The sequence below is a fragment of the Rhamphochromis sp. 'chilingali' genome, assembly GCF_963969265.1.
Source record: "Rhamphochromis sp. 'chilingali' genome assembly, chromosome: 1".
Classification (NCBI taxonomy): domain Eukaryota; kingdom Metazoa; phylum Chordata; class Actinopteri; order Cichliformes; family Cichlidae; genus Rhamphochromis; species Rhamphochromis sp. 'chilingali'.
In genome coordinates this window covers 44,149,505-44,164,576 of record NC_137929.1, presented here as the reverse complement: position 1 = coordinate 44,164,576, position 15,072 = coordinate 44,149,505, and the positions used below count along the sequence as shown (strand labels likewise).

At 41.9% G+C, this 15,072-nt stretch overlaps 1 protein-coding gene across 2 annotated transcripts in view; it reads left to right on the top strand.

Moving 5' to 3' along the window:
- Positions 1-13,416, top strand: part of arhgap36 (Rho GTPase activating protein 36) — an 84,635-nt gene extending 71,219 nt beyond the window's left edge. For both annotated transcript variants that reach the window (XM_080875002.1, XM_080875003.1), the window contains exons 4-12: positions 1,490-1,803; positions 4,995-5,211; positions 5,319-5,374; positions 5,847-5,997; positions 6,150-6,298; positions 7,792-7,962; positions 8,432-8,520; positions 8,628-8,854; positions 9,459-13,416. In XM_080875002.1, coding sequence (XP_080731128.1) covers positions 1,490-1,803; positions 4,995-5,211; positions 5,319-5,374; positions 5,847-5,997; positions 6,150-6,298; positions 7,792-7,962; positions 8,432-8,520; positions 8,628-8,854; positions 9,459-9,784 — 1,700 coding nt within the window. In that variant the 3' untranslated portion in view covers positions 9,785-13,416. The remainder of the gene's footprint in view (positions 1-1,489; positions 1,804-4,994; positions 5,212-5,318; positions 5,375-5,846; positions 5,998-6,149; positions 6,299-7,791; positions 7,963-8,431; positions 8,521-8,627; positions 8,855-9,458) is intronic.
- The last annotated feature ends 1,656 nt before the right edge of the window (positions 13,417-15,072 follow it).

Below are 15,072 nucleotides of genomic sequence, written 5' to 3'. Positions count from 1 at the left end.
CTGCAGTGACCATCAAAACGATGGAAAAAATGTTGCAGTAAACAGTTTATTTTGCGACACCACGAAACAAACGATAGCGTAAAATGAAACGATAGATGTTTTTATATCGTCAGCCGATATATATCGTTATATCGAACAGCCCTAATTAGGGATGGGTATCGTTTAGGTTTTATCCGATACCGGTGCCAAATCGGTACTTTTGAAACGGTGCCGGTGCTCAAACGGTGCTCGAACCGGTGCTTAAAGAATGGAGAACACAAACTTTGTCCAAAAACCTCTCATGTTCAGCTGTTTGTTTGTTTTTTTTGTAAAAAGATAACAATGTTAGCCTTTTTTGCAGCTATGGGGCATATATGGTATCACTCTTGGCTGGAAGCAGTGCTTAAACAATGGAAAAAAAACACAAACTTTGTCCAAAACCTCTCATGTTCAGCTGTTTCCCACTTTTTCTTTGGTCATTTTAGCCTTTTTGGCCAGGGTGAAGGGAGTATCTGCCATCAAACAAGAGGACAGCCGCATGTAGCTATGATGATGTTTGCTAGTTCACCTTACATGCATTAATGTAATAACATGGTTAGCCTACTCAACGTAAATTACACTCGAACAACATTAAGCGACTCACGCAGAGAAGAACGGCTGCTGCCATCATCCTCCTCATCATTTCTGCTACACTGGCAGGGCTAGGGGCCAGGACTCTATTCTTCGGGTTTTTGGGGGATGTTGCTCCGGGTCCGATAACTGGCAACCCACCCAACGTGCACAGTGTGAGGTCTCGCAGCAAGCTATCAAATACGGCGCATTTCTCGGCTTTAAAAAAAAACGCTATGCGTCGCCAGGTGTTTCATCGGATTCGAGGTGTTACCTCCTTTGACAGTATCACAGTATCAGCTTAAAGCACTTGTTGCTGCTGAGTTTGCATATTTTGCTGTGAAGTACAACCAGACTTTTGACCGCTTCGCCTTGGACATTTTTAATCTGTAGCTCTGCTCTAACTGAACGTACGTACCTGGCCCCGCCTACTATCCTGTTTGGATCTCAGATACTATCAGCAGACAAGAATGTGTACTATAAATAAATTAACTCGCTGGAGGCTCCAGTTCTGCTCCAAATATGAGTTACAATGTTAGCGCATTCAGATGTATTTCTCTGCAGTTCTGTTTGTACAGGGGAACAAACAGTAAATCAGACAGATGCTGTTCTTATACATTTTAATCACGTTTCAAGACAGTTTAGAATTTGTTTTAGCTTTATTTAGTACAAAAAGAATGTGTTCAAGTGAGGAAGAGTGATATAATAATATTTAACACTTAAATAAGGCATAAAATAAATAGCACTAATATTATTTCCCTATTTTTCATCCATATCGTCTATTTGGATATTCTGGGCAATATGTTTGTTTTCTTCTTTCTACTTCATCCTTGTTTTCTCTGTTGTTTTTATGTGTTCATCATTGCTGGCAAGAAAATAAAATTTTCTCCTCTTTCCTCAGAATCGGCTCCCAAGGCCTTTGGTATCCCGCTCTCCCAGGTCATCGCCAACGACCGGGCCTACAAGCGGCGGCAGGATGCTCTGAAGGAGAGCAGGCGCGACTGCCTCGACCTGGAGGCGAGCGTCCTGCGATTCAGGGCGGAGAAGCGTCAGTTCTTCAATGGGAGCAGACCTCTGGTCAGCTCCTCGTCCATCACAGGAGGAGGTCCGGGCTCGCCGTCTGCTAACTCTGTGGCACCGGCGCCAATTTCTGACCCTCAGAACAAACCGCTGTCACCCACGTTTCTGGATAACACCGGACGAGGACAGAGAAGGGTAAGATTTCTTTGAGTGACAACACACGCACAAAAACAGTGGACATGTGTTTCTTTCTGCCAGATTTAGTCTCATTCACCGTGAGGATTACATGTATGTGCTGTACTCAAGGCCTCCACACTAATCTCTGAGTGCATTTCTAGCTTTTTTTAAATATTTCCACAGCAGTACGTTTGTAGTAAAAGTGGTGTGTGCACCTACATTTCTGTGTGTTTGTGTGTGTGTGTGAACCCGTCTCTGCTAGAGGCCATTACACTCTGTAATTTCTTTTCATGCTGATCTGGAACCAGTGGTTATGTAAAGCTTGTAATGAGTATGATTACAGCCATATAACTGTAATTGAACCTGAACCAGCTATCGAGTGCAGGCGATAAGAGTCGGTCATTGAGGTAAACAGCAGACACAGCGCTGCCTCAGTGGTAACATTTGATAGAAATGAGACTTTAATGTGATTCTGATGATTATCTTCATTACTCGTTATGAAACATGCATTTTTTTGTGTTAAATTGTTCTTTTAATATTACTCTTTATAGTTATATTCTTGGTCTACCAGGTGTTTTTTTTAAGGTGCTATATAAATAAACAATGATGATGATGATGATAAATGGTTATTTATTGCTAATCTGGGAATGGATTGTATTGTAACATAAAAAAAACAATTTCTGTATAAAACGTTTTGAATAATTTCTGTGAAAATCTGCCTCCAGTCATCACAGGCTGCATCTTCAGGTCAGATATATTAGTGATCAGTGGGAGCAGGCACTAAATCTACTAACACAGTGTTTGTCACCAGGAAAGGCCTTGGTATGGAAATCTCTCTGCAGCGAAGCAAGCTGCTGATTTCCTTCTTATTGCCTGTTTTTGAGTGGCTTTTGATACAGCTTTTGGAGCAACTGTGGGCATATAGAACAGCTACATACATCCCTACATACAAGTGCATTTTACAGGCAAAGAACAAGTAACAGGCAACTCTGAGCCTTGTAATCTTGCATAAATGTGCCACTTTATGCCATACCATAAATACTAAGAATGCTTTTTTTGTTAAGGATATTGATTTTCCAATAAGATTACTGGTGGAATGGAAATGTCTATAGCATTGCAGGTCTTTGTTTAAGGAAATAAACATGTGGAGATCTTGAATCATGAATATATTATCATGAATAATAAAGCAGCGGGAGCTCACTGGTGTTGTCACCAGTGCAAGAGAACCTGCTGTAAGGACACCTTGAAATATTATTTGATTTTGTACCGGAGCAACGATGACAGCATTAGACAGTGTTATGATGGATGATAGACGGGGATGGTCTCTCTCACATAAGTATTACAGCTGTGCAAAACACCGAGCTGCACATGAAGTGGATAACTATCCTGGATTTCAAACAGAATGACATGGCATAGCAGGTCATTTGCAGACTTTCGCTAATATTCAAAATGTGTTTCTGATGAAGGTTAAGATTAGAAAGAAGCAAATCATTAGATCAACAAAGGTCAGCTTAAGTAATATTTAAGAGTTTCTAAATGCATGAAGTCTTCTGGATGATCCTGATTTGCAGAAAGTAGGAAAAAGTGGGCCTGTTGTGGAGGGCCGCACCAATAAGTAGGACTGGATAATTTGTTTTATCAAAGGATGAGAAGCTGGGACTGTTGTGAAGGGCTACATCAATGTGAAAAGGTGGGCACTTAATATTTCTAAGGGGCCACATGAATAATGGGGATTGTTGTTGAGGGCTGGAGCAATAAGCAGGGCTGGGCAATTAATATTTCCAAGGACTGATAGTTAGGAGGACAGGGGGACTGTTGTGGAGAGCCACACCAATTAACTTATAAAGGCCCTCCACAACAGATCCAATTTCTCAGGTGGCTCCTGCCCACCTGCTCAGGATATGTGGTTGTCTGCCCTCATTATCAGCTGTGGCTTGTCAGTTTCCACCTGTCACAAATTGTCAGTCAGAGTATTCGATGTGTATGAACATAGTGAATATAAAGGTAACACATTACTTTTTTATGAAGTTATGATGCTAATGTGTTGGTCACCCAAAATCCCATAGAACACCTGGATTTGCCCCAGAGCGCACCATTTGGGAAACACTGGCTGAGACCCCCGAAATGAAGAAAATTAGGAGTGGAAGTTGAAACAGTGCATATCAGATTGTATTGCACAGTTGATTACATAAATAATGAATAAAAAGCATGGAAATGATGGCATAAACTAGTGTAAGTTTGCAAATAACGGTGGCTTTTCACTGATTTTTGCATAAATAAGGCCAAACTGCACATTTATTGTAGAAAACACAAATGAGTCATGTTCAGATGGAGGAAACATCTTCTCATTTCTGCAGTATGTTGCTGGACTGAGCTGTGAGGAATTTCTTGATGTTCCTCCAGAAACTATTTGCAGGCCATAGACATGTGATTTATATTTCTGTGGTATTCGGCTCCTCTGACATTTACTGCATGGTAACATCAAGACAAGCGATAGGAGCTGACTCTTCTCCTCTGCTGGCCTCTTCTCCTGCCATCCATCTTCGAATGTACTTTCCATTTTCTGTCGTCAGCGTCCCTTTGTCTTTCTCACATCTCATTTTCCTCTCTCGAGCCTGCGTTGTCATCTGTTGTGAGCTTTTTTCCATCCCATTATCACCTCATACATATTTGCCTCAGCTTTCAGCGTCTCTTGCTTTTTTTCACTGCCTTTCCTCGTTGTTTTCTGTGCTGGAGCATTTGACCTCACACGCTACTTTGTAAAACTGGAGTTTAGTAATTAATTATGGATTTTCCTACATATCTGGACCTTGTTCTGTTAACAGTGGTACAAATGACTATGTGAGATGAAAGTCATAGCTAATAGTGACAAATCGACAAAGAAATACCACCGATCGTAACATTTTCGCTCATTTTTAGTGACCTAACAACACTCACTCACACCACTTTCAATTGCAGCACACGGTCGTTTTAATGGAAAAAGCCCTAGCTAACCCACAAAGAGCTACATAGCTTATCACCAAACAGCACTCAGTCAAACTTCACAACCAGCTAGAGAACATGATGAGATATTTAAGCGCTATAAAGGAAGTTATCATCTTTAGGGACCGGTGGAGACCAAAAACTGAGCTAAAAAGAGAATAAATATTGTACTTTTTTTAAAATTATGAACATATTATAGGCATATATAAACATTTTTTGCTCCACAGGGTGGTCTATCAGTGGACTCGATCTCTGACCTTGTAGAGAGTCAGTCTCGCCTGCTTGAAGCGCTGCAGCTTTCCCACCCGGCTGAACTGGAATTGATCAAGTCTCCGGGTGGCAGCTCGTCGGAGGGGAGGACCCAAACCAAGCTCAGCCTCAACCCCATCTACAGACAGGTGCCTCGGGTGCTGGAGAGGTGCTGCAGTCACATCGAGACCTATGGTGAGGCTTTAAGTCCCCCAAATTTTCAGCCTTTCAGTGTTGTTTATTTGAGTCCATCCATATGTACATTTTTAAAAGATGGTGTGTGGTAACATTTTGTATTCCAGGTCTTCAGACTGTGGGTATCTTCCGAGTCGGCAGCTCCAAGAAGAGAGTGAGACAGGTTAGGATAATTATTCCAATTAATTTAATTAAAATAATAAATTAATTTAAATAATTTTTATTTTCCACTAATAATATACCATTAATATTCTGAGATTTTGTTGTTGTTTATTTGGGGTCCAACACCTCCTGATGTGCTGATAACTGAGGAAAAAAGCTGGAAAAAATATACAGAAACTCGTTCATTCACATTTTCCCTGAAAAAAAAAAAACGTGGATTATTGCCAGCAGTAGAGGAGTGGTGTAGGTCTGCATGTCCCCTGATTCACCATCGTGTGTTTCCTGTCGGTCTAAGCTGGATGCACGAATATAAAAATAATCTTTGAGCGAAAAGCTGATGATGTGTGAGATCCTGTTTTTGAGAAATGTGTCCATCGGGGAACCGTGGCCCCGTCGTGACCCGAACATGAGTTTGAAGGCACTGTCGTTGTTGTTTTTAAACACTAATATGTGTTTGCGTGCGCGCTCCTCAGCTACGGGAGGACTTTGACGTGGGCGTTGACGTCCAGCTGGATGAGGAGCACAGCGTCCACGATGTGGCAGCACTGCTCAAAGAGTTTCTGAGGGACATGCCGGATCCTCTGCTGCCCAGAGAGCTCTACCCCGCCTTCCTGCATGCCAATTGTATGCATGCACCCCCCAATACACACATACAGACACACACAAAAACACACACCGGCTTTAATGATTGAGTTCAGTTTTTGTCTCAGTATAATTAGTGATGTGATGGGTAACTAACTTCCTGCTCCTCTTCCTCCTCTCTGGGCCTCCTGCAGTTCTGAGAGGAGCAGACCAGCTGCAGTACCTCCAGCACCTCCTCTACCTGCTGCCTCCCTGTAACTGCGACACACTGCTGCGCCTCCTCACCTTGTTACACACCGTGCAGAGCTTCGCACAGGACAGCATAGGAACCAACGACGAGGAGGTGGGACCAATGACTGATAAAGTCTTCCTCAGCCTTTGGAAGCTCTCGTAGTAGTGGCATCGAGGTCGAAGCCACACAAACACAAAATGAAAGCATTCGCCCTGAAGGGCAGTGTCAGTCCTTCAAGCACATAAATATAATATCATTTCCTAATCGAATTCCATCCATTTCCAGTAAAAAACACTCGTAACAGAGCAAAGAAACAAAGAAAGTTGGCACCACAGTGCAGTAACTGTTCCCACGTTCAAAGACAGAAGGTGGTCGTTGGGGGTTCTTGGTTGTGGAGGAACTCATTGTATATTAGACCGTGTCATTAACCTTCTTATTTTACCGCCATGTTAACATTCAGATTTTATGCTTGTGATTTATTCTTTGGAGGAAAGCTGATTTTAATTTTTAAACTACTGAAATTTCTTGTGTGTTTCATAAATATTATGCACATAAATGTTGTTATTATTATTGGTAGCACTTTATGATATTGCCACACTATTAAACATTATTAAGGTATTAGCAAGTGCTTACTTCATCATTTACATAGCATTACTCCTCCCACATATGCTATTTATAAATTAAGATATTTTATCGTGATTATGATTATGTGTATTACTGGCAGTGATGAAGTAACAGTCATAGCTGTACATGGTGTAACAGTAACAGATTGATACACATATCTGTATTTATAAATGACATCTTAAAGTCTAATCATGTACAGTGAATTAAGCACTTGCTAATACTTTACTAATGCTTACCAGTGTGGCATTATTATAAAGTATTACCTTAATATTATGAGTAGTAGTAGTCGTAGTATTTTCCACTGCCTAAAGGTATCGTTTAGATGTGGGCGGGGTCTCAGAGTCTAATCTTCCACAGTTGCACGGTTCCTCACAAACAATTGCTAAATTTGAAGGCTAGCTGTGTTGTTTCTGGCTGTCACAGAACCACATTTTCTCCATAATATTATTAAAGAAAAATCATGTTAATGATTTTGTTGGCTGTCCAGGACATAAAATTAGTGGAGAGAGAGTCATTCCTCAGCTTCTTTTTTGGTTGGCAGATGTTATTAATGTTGTCTTAGTGGTCGTCCTGAGGGTTAGGGTCTTGGCTGATAGCACATTACAAATGCAAACATTTCTGACTAACTGGCCTTTGTGAACACAGTGTTTTTAAGGTAAGTCCCTCAGTAAGTTGCACCTCTACCAGATGCTTTTGGGAGCTGTCGACAAGCAAGATGAAATGCAGAAAAAGCATGTTTAGTCAGGAAAACTGTCCATTTTGTCCGTTTTGCTCTTGTGAAATACTGGAGAAAAATACATTGCATGAATGTTCTGGTGTTGCTTCATTGCTGTCCTGACATTTATGCTGCAGCTGCTTGTTGGTTCTCAGTAATGTAAAAAGAAATCCAACAGGATCCCGTTTCGCAAACTTAATTTACCACAGCATATTCCATCTGCACTTTGACCTCCATCACCGCCTCCTCTTCCTCTGCTCTCCAGATCCCCGGAAACAAGATGACGGCCGCTAACCTGGCCGTGATCTTCGGGCCGAACCTGCTTCAGAAGGAGCGTGGGGGAGACGTGAGCCCGCAGGTGATGGGCATCGAGGACAGCACGGCGATCATCAGCGTCACACTGATGCTCATACAGAACCACAGGAGACTCTTCACGGTACTAGAAACTCACAGCGCTCTTTCAGTCATTTGTGGAAGTGATTCAGAAATCTTTTATTATGTTACGCTCATTTCCAACTTGGGGTGTTTATTCTTGGACTCTACTAGAGCAGCTTTGCAAAGTTCACAATAATCCTTATTTATCTTATACCTGACCTCCCCTTTCTCTAAGTTCACTTTCTTCTGATTGGCTGCCCCTCAGGGCAGAGGAGGCTCTCTCATTAACACTATGTTAATCTGAAATGAGAGCTTATACTTAGTGCTCGTGGTTTCAAAGTGTCAGACTAAATATTCATGCCCTGGCGACCCTGGCCACCCTTATTATCGTCCAAGTTTGTCCAGGATCGACTGACTCTGTCCGTTTCCCCCAGTGTGACTCCCCCTCACCAGACAGCTGTGATGTTCCATCGGTCCTGGAGATGCTAATTATTTTCAGCGATGCTTGAATCTGATGTGTGTTCCCGCAGGTCTCTGCAGAGCTGCAGCAGGAGGTCCTGATGAGTCTGATCCAGACCGACCCGGACATCATCGACTACCTGCTGCGTAGGAAACTCAGGTAACCGTGACAGTCAGTGGATCAGCCGTCATCAGATCTGGTGTCGGTTATGTTCGTCTGCACTAAGAAAGCTTCAGTTTAACGTGCGTGTTTCTGCTCTGTCACAGCGGCAGTCACCTGACGGTGGAGAGCGGCAGCGAGTCCACGGGTCGCAGGGACACGGGGGCGTCTCTGGACTCAGTGGGAGCCTCCAGCGGCAGCCTGTCCCCACTGGAGCCCCCGTCACCGCTTTTCCCCCCGGATGGGAGCGGCGGTGATGGCAGCCTGACCAGCGAGGTCTTCCTGAACGTCCTCAAACTGAACCAGAACAGGAAGCGGCAGGACACCAGATACGGTACTATGGTCTGCTTGAGTTTTTGTGAATGTGAGGCTCTGAAGACCTGAAGGAATTTCTCATTTAAAGTTGTTTCTTTCAAAAAACAAAATCAACATTTAAAACATTTCGATTAATGACAGGAGCAGGAACGATACCACAACGCAAGGTTTTGAGGTTTTCATCTGTGATCCTTGGTTAGTTTAGCATCTGCTTACTTGTCTTTTCAAGCAGTTGTTGATTTTTAGGTAAATTTCCTGCCTGAGACAGGAGTCTTTAGAAAACCCTGAAACAGTGCTCTGCAGTTTCACCACCATGTGTTAAAGCATCTCTGAAGGCAGTGTAATGTAACACAGACCAGACGCTGGCTGCTGGAGGTTGTGGACGTTTGTGGGAACGATAAGTGGGCCAACAGCACCCCCTAGTGGCGGCGGGCGATGCTGACACAGAAGTTGTTTTTAACCTGTTCTATCTTAAATTTGCTTGGCAATCTGAAACATGTAAGAAATCCGGAAGGAAGGGGGCAAATACTTTTCACAGCACTCTATGACTCATGTTACACAACTTTAAGATAATAAATAGTTTTTGTCTTTCAAGTTCTGAAACCGTGTCCTGTTCTCTGCAGGTGAGGTCCCTCCTGGTAAATCCATCCGCCACATGCGTCAGTTCCACTCCCACCACAACCTGCTCAGCCTATCCCAGTCCTCCTTCTCTTCCTCGTCCTTGTCCTCCACCCCCAGGCTCAACGCTCAGGACTCGGATGCCCAGGACCGTCGAGGCCCGGGTCTGAGCTCCGCGCTGAGCTTCTCTCTGAGCTCGAGTCTGAGCGGCTCGACCGAGAACAGCATCTGGGTGAGGCAGACGCCGCAGGAGGAGAGCAAGCCGTCGCCGATCACTAATTTCTGGGACTTCTTCACCGGGAAAGGTTCGGGCTCAGAGACGATGGTATGATGAAGGGAGAGGAGAGAAACAACCGGTCAAGTTCCAGATTCACTTAAAGAGACGCTTACTGGTGTAAATAATACAGGTCTCTCCCTGACATTCCCACTTGACCTCATAACCGTCCTGCTGTGGGTTTTCCAAGCTGGAAGTTGGAATTTCCCACATTTTTTGGCCCCTCTTGAACTCAGCATGGGTATGAATGAAAACTAGAAGAAATGAAGGACACAAACTTCTCAGACACAAAAAAACGAAGGAAGAATAAATCAGTGAGATTACCTGAAGGTGGATCCACTAATAAAAACATGTACAGGATGGATTCATATTTTAAACCCTGTTTCTACAACTGCATCTTCTGACACTCAGTGTACAGAAACCATACCAGGCATACTCCGTTTGTTTGTTTTTTCCTGCAACCTGCACTAAGCTGCTTTTGCAAATGTGGTGTAGCTGCTTAACATTCAGTAATGATCTCAAACACCCGCAAAGTGTGTTTCCCCAATGAGCACTGCAGGGCAAAAAGCTCAGTGTGATTGCATCTGCAGTAAATTTGGTTAAAATGTCGATTATTATACCTGAATATGTAATTAGGATGTTTCACATTGAATCTGTGCCCCTGAAAATGGTTAAATAGCTAAAAAATGTACATAAAAAAGGCATTTCGAGAAGGTTTTCACCTATAAATCAGCCCTTAAAGCTGCAGCAGGCGGCTTTTGTTTCTCCCATCAATGGAGACAAAAAAACCCTTACATACGCCTGTTCCCCCTCTGGGTTTTCAGGTTTTAGAAAGTAAAGTGCGGGACTTTGGCCAAACATGAGTGTTTGCAAAACCAAACAACAACAAAAAAACCCTGATCATTGCCATCAAATCGTGCTAGGAGTGGTGTTTTAAGCAGCACAGGCAAGCTAAGCACAAATAAATAGAAATAGTGGCATTGGTGTCGCTCACTTACGGTATGTAAGGCTAAGTATAAATTAAGAAGCCTGTGTAGGTTCCCAGTCGTCCAGTTCACGATGGTCCAGTCACCTTCTGTTCAAGCTCTTAAGACTACAAATTAAGATCTATGCCGAAGACTTTAACCTGGGATAGTGGGGTTCAAACCCAATATGAAGCCAAAGCTCAGCACGGGTTTATGTTTTATGCTCTAAGAAGAACTCTGTTGGGTTGGACTTAAAACAAAGAGCCCCTGATTTTGAGAGGACTGTTCTTTATTTCTGCCTACTTCAGCTTTAATGGTAAATGTGTCAGTGTGAGTGGAGTCAGCCAAAGATTGTCTTCTTTAGTTTAAAACAGTAAACTCTGTCTATTATTCTCTGACTTCACATCCATATTTTAATTCTAGATTCTGCTTGAGTAGCTTTACAAATCGTGCAGATCATCTTCTGTCTGAAACAAGTATTTTCAGTCCCCGTCTTGAGAATGTGGCATGACTGTGTCATCCGGACTGTGTCCAATGCACTTGGGATCTGTTTCCTTTGAAATGTTGCTTTAAAGATGAAGACCAGGTCTGCAACCACTCACAGTCAGTTGCCGTCTTCAAAGCAATGTTAGCTCATCTAGGCAGCAATAAGGCGGAGTCAGCCTGCTGTCAGTTTAGGGTTGAGATTTGTGATAAGATGGCAACTAATTATAATAAATCTATGAACATTGCAAACCTGTTGCTGTCTATATAAGCAGAAATTCTAATTGACATTAACTACTTACATTCAGTGTCCAGCCGGAACCTCAAAGATTTAGATTTAAAGCAGAAATTCCTCCACAAATAATGACGTAGTTGTTGCAGGACGGCAATTTAACTGCAACATCACATAGTTGCTCAGCAACCAGGCTTTTATAAAGGAATATAACCAGAATACATACAGCTGGAAACCAGATGGTAATCCATCTGCATTTATAAATAAAACTGCACTTATTTGCAAACCTCTTCCAGTCAGTCAGGAAGGTTGCCTCCAATTTTTTGTGCAGACCTTGAAATCAAATGGGTTTGATTTGAAGTTGAGGATGTTCATTGCCCAACCTCTGGGTGACCATTTGGTTGCTGCAACTTCCTGCAATTGACAGCAAAAAAAAAGATGCAATCGTCTGGCAGCCAGTGAGAGGTTTCCATTCCTGTTAGTATGACTGAACCATAAGGCAGGTGTGCCTGAGGTGAGTATCAACCCTCACTGATGTCATACTGATCCAAGGCTGATTAGCTGGGGTTTTTTCAGGGATTATTTTTACATACTAATTATACATTTGATTCGTTGGCCTTGGTGTCTGAAACGTTGGCTACTTTAACAGTATGACATCTAAAATCTAAGAAGGTTTTCTTTTTTGTATTTTAAAGCAGCTCAGAGGGACTCCTGCTATTATCAGCAGCACATCACACTCACACCAGTTTGGTAATATGGAAGTCAAAAGATTGAAAATGGAGCCAACGCTGGTGGACTGATCAGAAGTTTCTTTTATATAATGAAAGTTTACTTGTAATCACTACAAGTTGTGTTGCCTTTGAGTTGTAAGCAGTTCTTTTCACAGATTGAGTCACTTTAAGTTCCCCACTTGTAAATAGCAATGAAGTCTATCCAGAATTCACCAACTTTTGGTATACTGTATTTTTTGTAAACCAGATTTAACATTACTGTACCTCCATATGTCACATCATATCAGTACAGAGATGTGTTCCCAACCAAGTCCTAACATCTCCTCTTAATACCAACATAATGTGATGCACTGAGCGGCCCAGTAAAAGCTGCTTTTCTTATTTCTTCGATCAGAGAGGAGAAGCAGCCCTTCAAACTTGTCTGTGGAAGCTTGTTTGTGCCACTATAAAAGAAAATGCCATCCATATGTCAATAAAGTATAACCCTCGCTTACCAATAATTGCTATATTGCTAATTGTTACATTTTATTCATTTGTGGAACTTCTTCCTTTAAGGCACCAGGTGTCCATCTCACAATTTTGGGTTATCATCACAAACCCTACCTACTAACTCTATCATCTAAAACAATAGTGTTTTCAGTGTTTCAAGTCATTTACTCGATATCAAGTTTAAAAATGTTGATATATGGTTAACAAAAATGTTTTTGTTGGGGTTTTTTTTTCTGTCACAAACAAGCTTCCATATATGCTACATCTTTCGGACACAAACATTCTGACTTGCATCAAACCCGTGTATAAATGCATCCATGCCTGCTTTAAAGGTTATTATGATGTGTCAAAATTCATTAAACCAACAGGAAAGTACAAAGATCCGTCTTCAGCAAGATTTCACAGGTGTTGTTGCCCTTTTTACCACAAGAGGGCGATATTTGCCAATTCATTGCAAACGTTAACATCGCCAACATACATGGTTTTTCCTACAGTCTGTGCGCACACTCAGTGTACAGACAAACAAAATAGGTTTGGGAATAGTGCCAAACAACTAGCAACTTGTTGTACAAAGATATATATTTTTGTTGTCGTTTTTGTATCCGGTTCTGATTTCTGGACTTGTGCACTCCGTCCTTCACCCTCAGCAGGTGAATGTATCATTTTTTTTTCTGTCCCTGTAAAAGAAACGAGGCATTTCTTTTTCTGTATTGTTGTAAAATCCATCAGTGTTTGTGTGAACCTGCTGTTTGAGAATGTACCACCTACCTGCAGAGAATTAAATGTCAAACTGCCTCCTGTGTCATTGTTTACTGCTCACGGTGCAGCTAGAGGAGTGGGATAAACGCACTGAGTCAGTGCGCCGCTTCAGCGGCTTCTCGGAGCTGGAGTGCGGTCATGCTTTTGGCATCGGGACAAGCATCTTAAGTGCAATAATGTCAGGAGACAAAAAAGCCTCCAGGGGTGGATGATCTCACACAGAATAGGCAGGCAGAAAGCTTTTCAGCTTCCATTTAAAAACTGGAGAGCTCTCTTCTTTTTTTTTTACGAAATGCCTGCAGTCAACCAGTATCCTCAGTTTTATATGTTTGCATAACTTGACTTTCAGCACAAAATATCAGGTTTGTAAACTGCGTCACTGTGGATCCTGGACCATCCAGCTGTCTGCCGATGCTGTGTTAACTTGAAGTAGCGGTTCTCTGCTTTTCTGGCTCACGGCTCCTTAACTTGAAGCAAACTTTCAGGAAAACTGAGGTTGCAGAAATTGCTGGTTGTGGCAGCTGAGTGAAGATGAGCTATGGGCTTTAACCCAGAGAGGGAAGCTTAAGTTTTTGTGGTTTTTTTTAAGTTATAAAAGGGGGGGAAGGGTTTAAAATGTGAAATAATTTATATTCACACCGTTTTCAGATGTTTTAGGGTTTCTGCACCTTTTTCTAAAACAGTGTTATACAATACTGACTTTATTGTGCTACGCTGCAAAATAAACCCAATCCCCTCATATTAGGACACTTTTTTTCTTTACATGTACCAGGTCCAACTGTCCAAATAGAGAGAGAGGACAAATATGCCTCTCAAGCAGGCAACAAACAACCTCAAGTCTCAGGAGGTTAATTTTGTACAGCAACAAGTACAAATATTAAACAAACTGCAGTTCAATCAAAATGCGCCTAATATTTTGGCAGGAATGATGACAGTCACGGTAGACTGGCACAAACAACTGATTGCAGGTAAATAGTTGTTTTCTGAGCTTCTACAGCAAAAGCTTTTTTTAAAATAAATAGTCCCTTTAACCTTTCAAGCATCTTTTTCTTAAATACTTCAGTGGAATTTATTTATTTTTTAATTTTTCAAGTTTTTCACTGTGCATCCGTTTTTAGTTTTTTTAAAACCACATCATCAGAATCCTCCATTTATATCGACTTTAAATATGGACAGCGCTTGTAGAGCACTCGAGCAACCTCTCATTTCTGCATTTTTTGCTTCCAAGGAGCCAGACTGTCTTGTAATTTTTTTAAAGTGGTCTTGGGCATCAGTTCGCAGGCTTTCTGAAGGTCTGTTAAGAGTTCTCTTTGGACCTGCTTTGTTACCCATTTCCAGTCCAGTCCTTGTACCTGACCATTTTCAGAGTAATACATTTATTTATCTCTTAAACACTGATCTACGAAGCATGAAAGGTCTCCTAATGGACCACTGCTGTGTCTACTCATTACAGTCAACTTAGCAAAGAGCCATCTTAACCAATTTTAGTTACTCATCCTGAAAAGATCCAACTCATTAGATTACGAGCATCTAGCTGCTACTTACCCTCTTAATTTCTGTTCAACCAGCAAAGATGCGATTATGTTTTTCACACAGCTGCATTACCTCCTATTTTCTGCATGTATGTTTAAAAAAACGAGACGCTATAGTCAAACATTCTCAATGAAAGAGACTGAGAGCAGAGTT